Below are 17,011 nucleotides of genomic sequence, written 5' to 3' on the forward strand. Positions count from 1 at the left end.
GCCACATATTTTGCTGAGGGTATATCATTTATTGATATCATGCCCGCAATCATACTCTTCTCAATTTACAAAATTATCTCATCACTTATTATAAACTCCAAGTTATATCTACCGCTGAATCCCTATTTTTATTGACGATTGTAATAGAATCAATGCAAACATAGAATCCTTCAATCGCAAGTTCCATCCACTATCGCGTTCGCGATCACTAGTAGAGCTGGAAACGTTTCTTCGAAGGTAGGCTGGATTTGACTGAAATATTCAATACGAGGCTTAGCTCCCAAATTTATCAAACTGGAAAATAAAAATATACTCTTCCGGCAGCAGAAATCCATAGCGTCCCCTGTCCCTGAGCTCAGCGGCGAAGGAACACTTGACCTGCGCGACATCGTACATGTAATCCGCGCTACTTCCGCTCGCCACATCTGTTTGTGTAGATTTGTATTGCATTTAAATCAGGAAGATATAACGCACGTTTTTGCCCACGCAGAATATTTAGGATATACATTGGCAGACATTCCTTTGCCTTGTTTCAATCGCCCATCGATTTGCGATGATGATCGGCTTCGGATAGGCATTACAATTTTTCCGCATCTTGGGAGATATTTGTAAGATGGACCAAATGAAATGAGCCAGTGACCTTCATGAGTTTCAAGCATGCAAAACTAGCACATGCGACTGTGTGTCTCCAAAACTAGCCCGAGGAGGCAATATGGTGATGCGATTTGATAACATTGCGATACCGCCGCATCTAAATCGTTGTAGCATATCAATTTTGCAGACTTTTTCGCCTAACTCAAATCTCAGCCAATCCTCAGCTTTTACCCAGGGGTAGTAAATCATTTTTTTCGGTGGGCCAAATATGTAGCAGAAAATCCGCTGGCAGGGCGAGACCAACATTTAAACTATGTTCTGCGGTGTGCACTTTTATTTTTTATAGTGAATGCAAATAATTGCATTGTTACCACACATGTTAGGCTACTGAGTGGATGGGTTAATATTAGGCTGCGTGCCTATAGCTTTATGTGGCTTGGTAAAATAGCATTGTTGTTTTGCCAGCTTCGCTAGCATATAGGTCCACAATAACCGAGACCTGCTTGGCACTGGCGTAGCAGCATGTGCTGCCGCCCCTGGCTCTCTTGAAAATGCCGCCCCCCCCCCCTAGGTAGACCGCATCAAATTTCGACATAGATTGATGTTCAAGTAATCTTGTCAATAGGAATAATTACAAATAATATGCCGCTTCTCAGCCTCACCGTCTCGACGTTAATGACGCCAAAAATAATAAAAACAAGAAATAGCGAACGAATGTGTTGTACAAATAGAAAATCAATGGCCGCCTCAAAGCAAAAGCAGCGATAATATCCTCAAATTCAAGTTTTTGAACGTAGTCTCTTTCTATAGACAGAATGGATGGAGCTGATAGCCGATCATTATTCATGATAGAACTAAATATATAAGACTTAATCAGTTTGAGCTTTGAGAAGCTCCTCACACATCTCGCAGTTGAAACACCAATGTTCAGATAAAGTTTCAGACACGAGCATAAATACGGTGTCGAATCAAGTAGCTTTGCATTAAACAACCACTGTAAAACATCAAACGTTGTTGCACTACGATCAAACGTGGTTTCACTGCTCCGCACCAGCCTCTTAACCCTGTTAAAATCTCAAGTTGAACAACTTCATATGATTATAACTTAATTTGTGTTCGTCCTAGAGCAGTGGTTCGCAACTTTTTTTTAGACACGCCCCCCTTTAGGATAGTGAAAAATTCCGCGCCCTCGTATCGTCATATTACAAGATCCAACTGGGATGCTAGCAACCCTAACAGATTGTTTGATGGCATGGAAGGTCATGACTGTTGATGAGAGAATTCAAAAATAAGAAACTGGGTCTATATATAGAGAAACACGCATGAATTGCAGGTAAATCACGCATAGCGCGAAAAAAAATCATTTGACCTATTCTTCGCGCCCCCTTAAGATGCTTTCACGCCCCCCCCCCCCCCCCCCAACGGGGGCGCGCCCTCCAGGTTGAGAACCCCTGTCCTAGAGGCCTCATGTTGGTTTGTACGAAAAGCTAGCAATCTTCTGCTTTATATGATCCCTAATTCGATGTATAAGGCATGACAATTTTCGCAGCTAACTCCAAAAAGTCCACCTCGTCGTCATAAGTGCTTCTAAAAGCGCTGGTGAATAAATTGTGACTTTCGCTTTGCAGCAGCGCGTGGGAATTCAAAAATCCAAATATATCATTTAAGTGATGAATGCCTGTAAACCTAGTTTCAGCTTCAAGTTTAAATCTGTCCTATGCTTGAAACATGCATCGTCTAAATTCTTCAACAACACTGAGGCCAGCATCTTCTGTTTGTTCGCCAGACATTCTCCTTTTTCTGCGAACTCTCCGAACAATCGGCCGTAACGGCTATTTCGGAGTGATTCCATCGCCATGTTAACATATTAATTCGTGTTTTCGGAATCAGCGCGACACTAGCTTTCGATTGAGACCTGTTTGATTAAATTTTAGCTGACGGGACGCCAGCTATAGGACTACCAAGCACTCTTCTTTTAGCCGGCGGTCTACACGCCGCGCGAGATAGTGTATTGGTGATGCGTCCGGCTTCTTGATCGGTAGGTTATGGGCCCGATCCCCGGCCGGGTCAGACCGAAGACTCGAAAACTGGTATCTGCGGTTATCCCGCTAGACGCCCAGCAATCACGGAGGAGCAAAAAAACGGGGTGCAGACTAGATGACCTTACTATAAAGTCCTTATCGCATCTCCGTCTTCAAACCATCACGATGATGCAGGCATCTCTCTCACTGTGCAGCCTCATTTTGCCGCCCCCTTGGAGCCTGCCGCCCCTGGCGCAGAGCCAGAACCGCCAGGTGGCTGCTACGCCACTGCTGCTTGGTGCTTATCATAAGCTAAAAGACCGGTTCACGGATGACTTCAGTAGCCTACCTAAATATTTAGTGCTCCAAATCTCGTTGAAATGCCAATCTTCATCCGCATCTTTAATTGCTTGACATAATGTCGTTTGTTAGTGATGATGGCCGCTAATCACGGGCACTGATTTCATTATTTCACGAATTCGGATTTGGAAACTATGACGTGACACGTGACGGTTTAAAGCACAGACCTGACAACAATCAGCATTTGAATTTGAATACGGAAACAGCGACTTGTAAATTCAGTTGTTGTAGCATAATTTATTATATTGGCTTTATTTTTAGCCTGGATTATTCACACGGCGTACGTGCATAAAATAACTAGACTTCAAACTATACGCATTTACGTGTCGTACGAAAAGCCCAGATTGATGAGGTAAAGTCGAGCTTCGAAAATCAGCAGCAAAAGGCACTGATGAGGACTCAGAAACGAGATAGATAGATAGATGATGAATGGATGCGTGACTGGAAGTCGTCCGAAATAATACCATAGACCAAAGAGCATTCATTATCACGACGAACATAACCAGATTAGGCGATAACCGCCAAAATGTTCAACAAAACAAAAAAAATGTATTTCTGAATCAGTTTATACAGCAGTTGTGGTCGACACATCAAAATTATTAAGGAACTATTCGCTGACCGCTCACAATCGCGTCACGGGCTGCATAATTCCCGGTTCTGCTTTAACCCAACCCGCATGCAGAAAAACCGGGTGTGTAGGTATAGCTTGTTATTGCGCCGTCTGTTCATGGCTGATTTAGGGTATATCTATAACAGGGATTAGCATGGATTATGATTAGTATTTGGGTAAACCGGATTTGTGAAATTTTGACGTATTAGGATTAGGATTGGATTTACCAATTTTCGGGAAGATTGATGTCCTGCAGTTTCACGTCCTACCAAAGTGACTTCATGTACCTTGACACTCATTTAGCGTTTTATTTCTTTTTACGGAATTATAGCCATAAGACGTAGGCTCTCTAAGTGGAATTCTACCTTTGAATCGGATTAGGATTTGAAGCTTCGGATTTGGATTGGATTCGGATATGGAAATTTCAAGTCCGCTCATCTCTGATCTATAGGCTATTCGCTTTCAAACTGCGGTCCGTGGCACAGTATATAGGCCATCAAGACGTTTTCAATAAGCCACTGAGCCAATGGGGCTGTTCCACTTCATTTTGAACACGCGGTGGCGACAAAGGTAACTCGACCCAAATCTGTTTTGTTGCTATATACTTTACTATGGGACTGGACTAAACATCGACCTAATTTCGTCTCTTGACGTACAACGAGGATGGTGAAAGTATCCATATCAACTTAAATCATCCATATGGATATCAAATAGCTGTTAGATGACGAAATGATGCTATTTCTTGGCGTCTTGACCTCGTGATGGAAGTGCTGAAATTATGATTCTATCCTTATCACCAACTGCAATGGTTCTATCATTATCATTTTCGCCATTTAGCGCCCAATACTACACCAGGTTGGACTGGGTTCAACACAAACCCTTTCTAGATACATTATTACCTAAACCAAATAGCTGTCTGGTTGAAAGACTTAATGTCCTTCCCATACCTTCCTATTCTTCAATCTCATCACTATCTGTTGGTGTTTTTAAATGATAAAATACTAATAATACCAACTAGTTCTCATCCTTTCTGATGATTGACAATTAAACAGTGTACCAGTAGTATTGTAGCAGTTATAATACTAATAATACCAACTATAGATCTCATCCTCTCTGATCATTGACAATTAAACGATGTACCAGTTGTATTGTTGCCGTTATTTTGTTGAATAAAATGGAACTGTTATAAACTGAAGTCGCAAAGCGTATATAGTCTATAAAGCAAAGGTTCTCGAATATTTTTTTGCCCGACCCGAAAATAAATAGTATGGTAAGCACATAAACATTAGATTATAACATTCTAAGCAACGGATTTATGCATGCTCATTAGTCATTATTACATATTAACATAATTATTAGGAAGAAGGAATGTCAACCTGCTATTTGACAAACCCATGTATGGGACTGAGACAAAAAGCAAAATACTATGGTGTAAACCAAATTGATACAAATAGCATTACCATATCCAAGACTTGTAAAACACAAATATGAGCTTGTGAGCCTTGGTCATTTTTGATCATCGAGTTTGTACTTGAAAATCTTGAAGGTTGTAGCAAAGTTCGTTGTGCTACCAACATAATAGGTATCAGATAATCAGATACGTATAATAAGAGTCCATGTAGTGAGCAACCGACAATAGTCCTGTTTTGTTGAAGTAATATGAGATAGTTGTCTTACAACTAAGCCTGATTGCCAAGTCCTTCAGTTGGAAGTACACAAATGACGCCATGCTTTCAATATCCGACAGTGCTGAGTGTTCAGGATTTATAATTGGAATGATGGTTGCTTTACACTATCAACTATAGAGTATGCTTCTTTCAATAACGGGTGAATCTCTGTAGATTCAGCTATCCCCTTTTCCGAATTGTTGAATTGTCAGAACAAGATGCCGTGACTGATGACTTGTACGTTCATTCTTTTGCAACAGCTTTTGACACTGACGTCTCTTCTGCAACCTCTTTCATTGAACACAGAATAGATGAGGCTGCCTTGACTGAAGTTTCATCAGCTTCATTGTAATTCAAACACATGATTTTTATATGTTGTAGGACCTCACAGCAGCAAATGTACAATGTACATAGCATCATTTTCCACAACACACAACACTCATGGGGGTACTGATTTACTGCAGCGGAAGCAGGATAAATCATGCTGGTGAAATGATATTCTGCAGACTACTTTTCCAGGAGAGGACCAGGCATCCATAATTCTTCGTCGTAAACGGAACCCATCCTCCTGATAACTTTTTGTTTCTAATTGATGCATCTTCTGCGATCAAATGACCGTCATCCTTACACAATGAGGCATATAACACTTGCCATATCAACGACTCTCGGAAAATTTACAGCAATGTACCGGTAAGCTGCAACCTGCCAGGGTGCCAATGTCCAGCACGAGGACAAGACGCCAAGAAATAGCCTCATTTTCGTCGGCGAACAGTTATTTGATATCCATATGGATGATTTATATTGATGTGGATACTTTCACCATCCTCGTTGTACGCCAAGAGACGAAATTCGGTCCATGTTTAGTCCATTCCCATAGTAAAGCATATAGCAACAAAACAGATTTGGGTCGAGTTACCTTTGTCGCCACCGCGTGTTCAAAATGAAGTGGAACAGCCCCATTGTGGAGACTTTAATTTGTAGTTGTACGTTTAGATCAGGGGTTCTCAACCTGGGGGCGAGCCCCCCTTGGGGGGCGCGGGAGGCTCTCAGAGGGGGCGCGAGAAATTTTTGTCAATGTCTGTATAAATTGTGACTAAAGATGTGTTTCACAACCATTCTGAAGAGACGATTATTGAAGATTAAACTTAATTCATATTCTAGAAAGCTTGCCGAACTCAAACTCCAGCAGTCGCGCTCAACGGAGTGTAGGCTGACTTCGACTTCATTTGAGCAAATTTTTGACATTCTTTGAAGATTTAGAGAAATTCCTGCGTGCAAGTCATTCATTACTTTATAGCTTTGGCAGTAGCCTAAATCTCTGTGCGCTAGGTGGCTGTTGATGATAGCTGGCGAACTGCACTGCCTAAGACAGACTTAGATGCAATATAGGTTGCCCGGTTTCGCCCTCAATTTGGCTCTATAAATCAATACAATTTAATTCATTTCCAAAACTGATCAAATTTAGCATGGCAGGACAGAACGACGCCGTGCTCTCTGTAGTCACTACTAGCATCAGGATTAGTCTCAGTGAAATCTACCTTGAAATTAATTGATGTCCTTTTCAATGTTTTTTTTGTTATGTTCAAACGAGTTTGGGGAAGTTTGTCAGCAATGCAAAAGACTAAACAACTGGAATGCGGGTTCAAAATTGGCGTAAGATATACCTCATGTATACTATTAGATCAGGGGTGGGCAGCCCGTACGACCGCATGCGGCCGTAGAAGGAAATTTCTGCGGCCGACGACGCCTAATTCAATTAGTATGTGTTAGCAGCTGTGGACATGCAAATTGCAATTACGAATTCACTCCCGAATTTTCGAGAGATTATATTTAATCTTGAAATTTTCTTCGCGCTCCGCGCAATTCAACAAGACTTCATTTTTCGATTTTAATGCAGTAGCGCCCTTCTTACTTGGAGCAGGAATGGGAACCCTCAAGAAATAACAATTCATTCGCGGCTCTGAAAAATTTTCGTGCTCCGCGCGACAATATGCACTCCCAGCAACTATTCATAACATTGCCACTCGCGATTTCGGTGCGTACAATAGGCCGTTGTGAAAAGTAGAACAGTCCGGAGTTCACCGGGAATAAATATGGACAGTTTACCATAGGTATTTTGCGTCCAGATCGTTCATTGCGGCTATGCCCTGGAATGCGGCCTTAGGCTACATAAGTAATCGAAATGCGGCCATGATTAGCAAGAAGTTTGCCCACTAATGTAATAGATGATGTGCTCTTTTTGACATGACGATAAATGTAAGGGGGGTCAGTGGGCGCGATTTTTTGACCATCGCCAAGGGGGTGCGTGTCAAAAAAGGTTGAGAACCGCTGGTTTAGATGTTATGCGCTTTATTGAAAAACTTAATATTTGAAAAATAATAATTTATAACAGTAAAAAATATCATCCATAAATTCAGAAATGGGCTTTGTTTCGATCAGTCGGAGATCTACGTTACAATTAATGTAACAATGAGTAAACGTGTTGTATAGGCTTATAATTTTGAACAGTTTCGTAGAAAACTTACAAAGTCCAAAGTCGACGATAAACTTTGTATAACAACCAGATGAAGAAGAGAACTTTTCGCATTTCTAATCAATTTCCAATTTATTGTTTCATTTTTCTGGTTAAATAACATGCGTGCAACTTCTTGCGTTATTCGCAATTGAGATATAAAATTGTAGTATATACGGCGGCCTAGCAGGAAATTTAACATGAATCGGTGGTTGAAATGACTGTAATAAATTGCTTCAAGTTGTTGTCCTATTCAAAAATTCTGTGAATAATTATTTTGTTACAAAATTGTTGAAAACAAATGTCAACAGGAGTTAAAAGGACCGCGTTACAAGCAAAAAAACAATTGCGGGAAGTAGAAATTTTCAAACGGTGTTCCGCGCAATAGCTTCAAGGTAGGTTTCAACCTGATTTCAAGATGAGGGGTGATTTGATTCGCAACGATGGCATATTTTATTGATCAGCTCACCTAATGCGAAAGTATGAGAGGGAACGCTTTCAAATTGGAATTTGCGCCGCGAGTCCTTAAAGTTTGGGAACCACTGACCTGGGATTGCGACCGGTCTTACGAAATGCTTGGGCGTATAAAAGGAGACACTACCAGGTAAATTATCCGCACAAATAAAATGGAGCCACGCTTCAATCACGGTGTGTATACCATGCGAAGCTCCATATATGGACTGCAGTCGACGGTCACATATTCTACATAAAGCTGATTTGAGTGAAATCGTCGTAGCGACCAGAAGAAAGGACAGAATATGTATTTATTTTTGATATCACCTCCATTACCTCCATGATTAGTAAGGCTGCATATAAGCCGTATTGATTCATCTTATCACATTTGGAAGTTATCGGCTTAATTTGGCATATGTAAATCCGGCGATGCTTCATTTCAATCTAATAGATTTTATATAACGAATGCTTTTAAAGCACCCTCTTTCTACATTTGACTTAATCAGTTCGGACATGTCAAGGAAATCGTCATTTCTTGATGTAATCAAATAGTATTGTTTACTTCACTGTTTTTTAATTCTAAAGCAGTTACTTCGATTACATCTCAGATCACTTCTGCATTTATTGCAGGTCAGCAACGAAATACTTCGAGTATTTTGATGAACACATATGCATATATCGTAGACTAGACTACCAGTCGGGTCATTGTGGTTTATGACTACTTCCTCTTCTAATTACTTACTTTGTAGGTCGAAGCTACGCTTTCACTTTTAATTTATAAGGTAATGTTAAATTTGTAGTGAAATTTATCGGTGACATTGTTGCAATAACTAGTAAAAATATAACGCGCGTTATACTAACTGAATACACATTGTAAAATTGCCCCTATATGTAGATTCGTTAGTCATTTTAGTTGTGAAAATTACCCCTAGCAAGTACGACAGTGATATAACTGAAGTCGCCTCAGAAAGGATACATCCCCTTGATCAAATTTACGTATTGAATATACGCGATTACTTTTCATATCTTCGTTTTCTACGACTTTTCGGTTCTTGAAAGACACTCAGTTACAGCTCAATCAGGAACCCGTGGCGAGCGAGACCAGAGATACAGTAATATACAATGTTACTCACAAATGACTGTCGCGATCGGACCGGCCTCGTACGTTTTACCATGTACAGCCTGTATCGCGTTTACTCCATCCACTGCAATTGTGGTCTGAAAATCATTGTCTGATCACCGCCACGAAAATCACCATGGCAGACTCGCTAATTACCAGTGTGGCGTTGTCCGCGCATGGGTCGGTCGTATATCCGTAAGGTATCATCCACAGCTGACTGTAAGCGTGAATATCAATGTATCCCTTTACATTTCCGATTGACATGACGATATCTCTTTGGGCTTGCGTTTCTGTCTGCAGACGACAAAGAGTATTTCAGAAATTTGATATTGAATGCATTTCTTGTCCGCCTGTGGTTAATTTCTGTAACGATCTGTTTCCCACGTATTTCCCTCACAAATATGAACACAATTAGCAGAGGTAGTCAGTAACAAAATTCTTCCATTTAATTTGGTAGTACTCAAGTACGTTTCCCGTAACTAAATTTTTAAAACACCAGCACTTCTACTTCGATATTCAGAATGGAAAGCATCTTGAACTTGAAATTAACCTAAACTGACTTGGTCATAAAATAAAATATTACCTCTGAAAACGCAGATGGTCCGTGATATGCGTCGCTACAGCCATTGCTGCTGGACCCTTCCCCTGCAAAACAAAGTTTGATAGCTTTTAATGAATAGATAAAAATTTACTGCTGAGTGAGGAGTGCGTTGGTCGGTATCAAAGAGGGATGAGTCGGTGCATTTGTACCGAGGTGAATTAGTTTGTAGAGGTTACCTGGTCACATATAGTAAATAGTCACAACTCGTATTCATCGTTAATAAATCGCCAAGAGATAACTGAATTATTGTGTTATTATTATTGATGAAAACGGGAGTAACGCTTTTCACCTGTAAGACCAGGTGCGTCACGGACTAGAGAATGTACGGACGGTAGGTATACAAATTTTTACAAAAGTACCAATGGTGATGAACAATAAATCTTCGTTAATAAATCGCCATTAGATAACTGAAATATTGTACATGCTAAAAGCACGTGTTTTTCACGTAATATTATTCGAAGATCTTCTTGGAGGTACAGAACTTCAATATGCAATTGAATAGTGCATTCAAATTGAAATAAACCCAATATTTTCGGCTGACACTCGACACTCGTCAGTCGTAATATTATTTAAACAAATTCATTGTCAACCAGTAGGGCATGGACTGCCGAAGTGGTGCAAACAGCAACTGTATACTCGTGGGACATTTCCGAACATCGTATTGGGAAATTTGTAATGGGCAAATGTACTTATGTACTGAGCTTTCATGACTGCGAGAGCCAAACTTAATTTAATCTCCACTCACAATTAACTGTTACCAAACCAGACCCTAACTCATATAACGCTTCGACGAACTTACGCGTAAGCTCAACCTCGCACGCTGCGCACACACGTATATAATAACATACAGTCACTACAATTGGACCTAGTAAGCAAGTAATAGGGAATGTCGGCAGACTGGGGCTGCGGTCCACATTATCATGTAAGACGGAAAACAGTCCGCGGGCCGGATCCGGAGGAAAGAAGTATCCGTATTAAAGAAGTAACTCGCTTATAGACAGCACTGATGATACGAATTACCGGATTGCAAATCAGCTGAGAAATATTGGAGATATCATCGACATTTTAAAAAGGCAGCGGGGCATCCAGTTTGACATGGCATGGGTTTGAACCTTCCAAGTCCATCCTCTGGTTACGCCACTGTTGGTATTGTTTTTGATCTGAGCAGCGGTGTCTCAATGGATGTGAAATGGCAACACGAGTTTTAGTTTTTCGGCTACTATTTTCACTGCATGCGCCTTCAGAACTATAACGGGAACTTTCAACATTGCAAACTCTGCAACTACACCCAGGATTACTGACCTTTAAAAATTCGTAACAAGAACAAGAGCTAGAACTACCCTAAAACCGTACTAGAATGGTAGTTTGTACAAGTCAGTTCGTACTTTCGGAGTTTTTTGAAATTCATTTCGATGAAGTCGTCATCAAGGAAAATGTAGAAAATGTATGGTTAGCAGAAATTATGAATTCTGTACTCACAGAAAGTAATTAAGTTAGTGATGGTTCGGCAACTTGAACATCATGAAAACTTCTGAAACTGCAACAGCAGTTTTAAGTTAACATTTGGTTCAATTTTTAGGTACTTGGAATCGGAGTCAGAGAATATCATTGAACTCTGATTCCAATAAGAAAAACTTTAACGAAACTCTGACTTTAACTCCACGACGCCGACTCAACAGCACCGATTGTGACGCGCAATAATGATGTTACAATTCTAGTTAAGAAAAGAATCATGTTTTACAACAAGATGAACAGTTTAGGTAGAAACTACTATGGATCGTATGAGAAAACGAAACTAAAAAGATTGAGGTTCGCTTCAAGGACTAAAATGCGAACAGAATGTTCGAACCATCACGATGAAATATATTATTCGCATCTTACATTTAAATCTGCAAGAAGTAAACTCATGAGCTCATACTTACCGCCAAAATGACTATCGAAATTTCGGTTCGGATCAACTCCATCGCAGATTCCTTTCGTATCAGTGTTCCTGGTTTTTCTCCACATACGATCCTACGCAAATAAAGCGGATTCGTTGCTAGTAAAATTTTCGCGCCGTGCCTATACTCACATCCGTCCAGGTATACACGTAACCGTCCGGGTTAGCCGATGGAATAATGTAAATCGCCAAATTATTCAACAGGTTGATGAGTGTTGCATCATTTGTTTCAGCCAGCTGTGTATAGATTGAAAGCGCAGTCAAAAATGATGTCACTCTGACTATAGCTCCATATCTCACATCGTATGAGGCTTACCGTCTTGGCAGTTAAGATGCAAGTGGAGGGACTGACCCATTCCCTGGAATGAATTCCGCAATTGATGACGAAAGATCGCTCTTGACCGGTTCCGAACTGTGTATGAAACATTTATCGAAAAAACAACTCGCGGTACCAGCAGATTTCACTGCTGCTAAATTAATTTTCCATGTTGTAGGTATTCGTATCCATAGAATATTCTGCTCAGAAGTATTCAGGAACGATATATAATTATACTTTTTCGATGTCTACAAGTATGATTAGATTACTTGATTAGGTACTCAAGTAGCAGAATTTGTACTATACTATTGCTTCCTACTTGAAGACTTTACAGGCGAAACTGCTAACTCTTTTACACTTAAGATTTATTTAAAGTGAAAAGTAGGTATGCGTTGATTTAGCATCACCTTCATCATACAAATTGTAATAAAAGGCGATGAAGTGCCTTTAATCCTTTTGCGCAAAGATACATCTTGTATTTCCGAATTTCTCCACCTCCGAATATCAGCTAAAATTGTGTTATTCCTCAACAAAATCTGCTTGTTCAAACGACTTACTTCAGTATTTTCGAAGTTTCCATGTTGTACTCCTTTTTGAAGTAGCTTTCGCATATCATGGAAATCACTAGATTTATTATTAATTAAGTAGAATACTACTGTGTTATTTCTAGTAGACCCAACGCCGATTTCGTTTTCCCACTCCATCATACTATGGTATAGAGAGTGCGCTTTTAGCATCGATTAAAATTATTGTCACTGTTATAGATATGTGGATGATTGCTTCGTATGTATACAGATGATGGAATTATTACATAGAAACTGCTGCTGTTACTTATTTTTTTGCAATCTCAATCGACGAATTTGCTATTTATAATCACTATTACAATCGCACCGTAAATTTGTCCGTAATCAATATATTGGCGATTGCAATTGGTTCGGTAAACTTGCCTTCAGAGCGAAGATATCTCTATCTTCAAACGATTTTCCAATAGACATCTTTGATACGGACGTGTGCTCAGCAACCAAGGCATCCATCCAATCGTTGATCTGGATAATGTATACTCGCGTCAAACATTTCGTCACGTGACTCGTAAAGGGATGTAATTCTCTTCACAGATGGAGCGGGACTCTTATATAGTGAAGCAAAGTAGGCATGATCGGTATGGAAACAATCGTTTTACAAAACAGTAACGCTCGAAATAGCGATTGTCATAATGTTGTTGTTGCTCATTAAACAAAAATATTTGGCGCTTATCACCTGACGGCCTTCCGCACCGCGGTCAACAACATTATACATGAATAACGACGAAATAGCGGAGGAAAGTGGAAACACTCCGATCTTATCAGGCAGTTTCACAAGAACACGGTGGTAAGGTGGTTACACCAAAGCACAAATCAAATATTAGAATAGTATGATTAACTCAATTTACAAATTGCGGTTGCACGATAACAGAAATTTAACGACATAAGTAGTTATTTGAAAATTCAGGATTGAATCGCCAATAAAAAATTCACTTTCAGTTGAGCACCTTTATCGATAAGAAATTTCCGATAAAAATCTTATTGTGGACAACTGATTATAAAGTGATTCACGGTTTCAGGGTAGCGACAGTAACTAAAACAGGGAGAGCCATTTTGAAGTCCGAGGCATCGAGTACAGCTATTATCAGAATACCAACTTACTGAAAAAGTGATTTCGAGGTTAGGGTTAGTGGTAGCTGGTGCTGTGGATGGGTTAAGTTACCTTTTGATACTGACAACCAACAAAACCAATGAACAGTATAAAATTCGTGCGCCGGCGGCTTGTCCTTTCGTCGCAGTTACGTATTCTTGGATATATCGTAGTCATTTACAGGGGCTTGAGTTTGATTTCGTGGCAAAGTACGCACAATCTGCGACCTAAAACTGAATCATTTAAACGGCCACATCTAAACCATATGCCGTGTACAGACGGGCGTTAGCAATTTCCATGTCTAACCAGCATCATTCACGTGACGGTGCATGTACAGTGTTAGTGCTGATATTCCATGCATATATCGTGTCCTTTACGAAGTCCGCGTGTATTTTCGACTCACCTCGTCTAAAGTGTGATATTGTTCGTAATTGAATGCGTTTCCAGCGTCAACGTCCTGGTCTAATGGTGGAATGTCTCGCACTTTTGCCAAGCTTCCAACGTCTTCGATAAAAGTCTCGTACGAGATCCTAAAGCATTCGAGAAAACACAAAGTTTGAATCAGTCTGCCTGGACTTAGATCGAAATAGAATCTATGTATAGTAGAAAACTGCGACTTCGGCAATTAAAGCGGAAATATCAATTGAGAATTTCGACCATAAAGTCTACTAGCTTCAAACATCGCAATTACCTGATTATGTTTAAATAAAAAGCAAACCACAAAATGCTGAAGAGCGAGTAGCGATGTGTATAGCAATTGATCGTCATGACGTCGGCTCATTGAATGCAATACACATAGGGTTCTATTAAAAATCAATTTTCGTCCCATTAAAATCGCTTTTAATCGAAGCTATGGTATCGAGATATAAAATTCTTAAATATTCGGAGGAAACTTTCCACGGACCGGCGGTAGAGAACCGCTGTTTTCGGGGTCAGTGAATTAGCATTATGTCATCAAGAAATCACAAAATCAGATGCTTTTTTGAGAATGGCATCATGAGTGAAACTGCTACTTTCTTTTCTAATCATTACTTATATTGCTTAAGGCATGGAATAGCCTTGCAAATACACCTGAGCTTGATGTGAGGAATAAGTGAATCACTGAATCAGTGAAGGACACTATACCTAGTTGAAACGTACCCGAAGTGAGTCATTCTGTCTTTTACTAGAGATTGTATTCGCGGGCTGACCATGAAGTCCATAAAATCACCTTTGTGTCGATAGTCTGACCAAACGTCAAGCTGAAAGAGGATTAATACTAAATTACATTAATGACGAATATATGTTTCTCACCTGATCTTACATCGTATTCATCAACCAAAGCCTTGATGGTAATCAGCTTCTCCGGAGTTGGGTGTACTCGAAATACGCGGTACCTATTTTGAAAATCGGTACAATGTAGAATTGAGTGTTTGTACTCGACAATGTTAGGAGTAACTATCACACGATATCGACTTGCAAACCGAAATTATTAAAATTCAGGACAGTCAGTCAGATTGCTGCGATGACAGTTTTCGCCATGAATGTAGTGAACAAGCGAAGACACGCAAGAAAGAATCAATTTATAATGTAACAAATTGATGGTAACCTACTTTATTCCTAGAGAGCGCATCGACTCGAAGTCAGATAATCAGTGTAAAAATTCGAGGAGTATTGTCAGTGATAACATAGAAATAGTACTCTACTGTAGAGGTGCCAAACACATTGCGTCGCTGGCCGGATTCAACCTTCAAATTACTCGCGGGCCGGACCGTTCAAGTGATTCCAAAATGTTACCTAATGCCCTTGCCTTTCATTTGAATATTTTATTATGAATCATATAGAGATAATAGTATATTGCATTGGACCACGCAGCATTAAGGTTTTATTCTAGCGTGTTTAGTGGTAATCTGGCGTTCGCCCATCGAATGCGTTGTAAGGAAGACATGAGAGTTCAGTTTTAACGCGGGCGTTGAGATTGGAGTTCTTATTATTAAATCTCGATTTGGGTTTCTCTGGAATCCGAGAACCTTTTCCGTCGGAGATGGCACAGCAGTGCGACCACAAATGCGCAAATCATATTTCTGTGCAACTGATATATTATCCATATAAACTGCATATAACGGTCCCGTATTGACGTTTTCGCTTGTGTAAGTGACTTCTTTTAATCCATTTTCCATAAACTCTGAACTAAGTGTGCACTGTTTGTTGGGTGTCAATGTCACTAACTTGTTCCTATCGTGGTAACTAGAGTGAAACCACAACAGTGCTGTCTTGTCCTGCGAAAAAATCTCGACACTTGATGCAAATGTCCTGTATAATACAAGCAGTTTTCCACCACTTAGAATTACTTAAATCGTCTGGCGGGCTGAATGTCTGTATTCTTGCTGGTGTTTCGACATCAATGGTGATGTACCACCAGGATATATTATAGTCGGTGAATTTTTAGCTGTCGTCTCACACCACAGCCCCTTCTGATCTTGAATTTGAAAACCCTGCTTAAGCGGTTCAGAAAGTATTGAAGAGCCACAGAATAAAGCAATATTCGGAATGGAGTCAACTACGATCGAATTCGAACGCACAACCCATTGGCGTTGGCGTGGTCTAATAGACCACTATTTGCGATACTCGCTACCTAAAAGTCATTTAGTAGACGTAAATTGGCTACATCGGCCCCCGTTGTAATAACAATTACTATAGTGAGACTTACCCGGTGTAGTCGACTTTGGCGACTGCCATTGAGAACAGCGCAAGAGATAAAAATATATTCCACATCTTTTAGTCTGTGCACCTGAAGTAAAAATGAAGTATGAAGTCCCTTCTCTTGCCTTCTGCGAATTTAAGTATCACTTCTGTAGAGTTCGCAAGAAAAAAATGTAAGCTACCTGTTCGCCAAAAATACAAGGTAATGACAAATATTTTTGCAGACACGTATTGATATCCTGCTCGAGCGATAACATTTATTTGTTTTATAAGCGCGTTCATCACCCGTTGAATTCGCATCTACTGTTTATTTTTCCAGCAAGTATTTTGCCTCACTCCGAATTGACAATATACACTGTATGACATCGGTGATTATACCTAGCCTACATTTCTGGCATAATGCGCTTCACATATGGCTTGTCCTAGCTGTAACAAATAAATCACTGTGTCCATCTCAATTTGCAA

The 17,011-nt window shown here is 40.0% G+C and overlaps 1 protein-coding gene across 1 annotated transcript; it reads right to left on the reverse strand.

Annotated features, from left to right (window-relative positions):
* Nucleotides 1-8: 8 nt before the first annotated feature.
* Nucleotides 9-16,704, reverse strand: LOC145436184 (carboxypeptidase B-like). The gene is made up of 13 exons (XM_080313525.1): nt 16,554-16,704; nt 15,168-15,240; nt 15,005-15,105; nt 14,268-14,394; nt 13,141-13,239; nt 12,194-12,289; nt 12,010-12,114; nt 11,861-11,951; nt 9,921-9,982; nt 9,494-9,631; nt 9,351-9,435; nt 314-425; nt 9-252 (listed from the first exon to the last, which is right to left on the reverse strand). The coding sequence occupies exons 1-13, from the start codon at nt 16,616-16,618 to the stop codon at nt 171-173; spliced, it is 1,236 nt and encodes a 411-aa protein (XP_080169651.1). The 5' UTR covers nt 16,619-16,704; the 3' UTR covers nt 9-170.
* Nucleotides 16,705-17,011: the final 307 nt, after the last annotated feature.

Source organism: Botryllus schlosseri, chromosome 3, assembly GCF_051294905.1.
Source record: "Botryllus schlosseri isolate E-star chromosome 3, Bs_hap1, whole genome shotgun sequence".
NCBI lineage: Eukaryota > Metazoa > Chordata > Ascidiacea > Stolidobranchia > Styelidae > Botryllus > Botryllus schlosseri.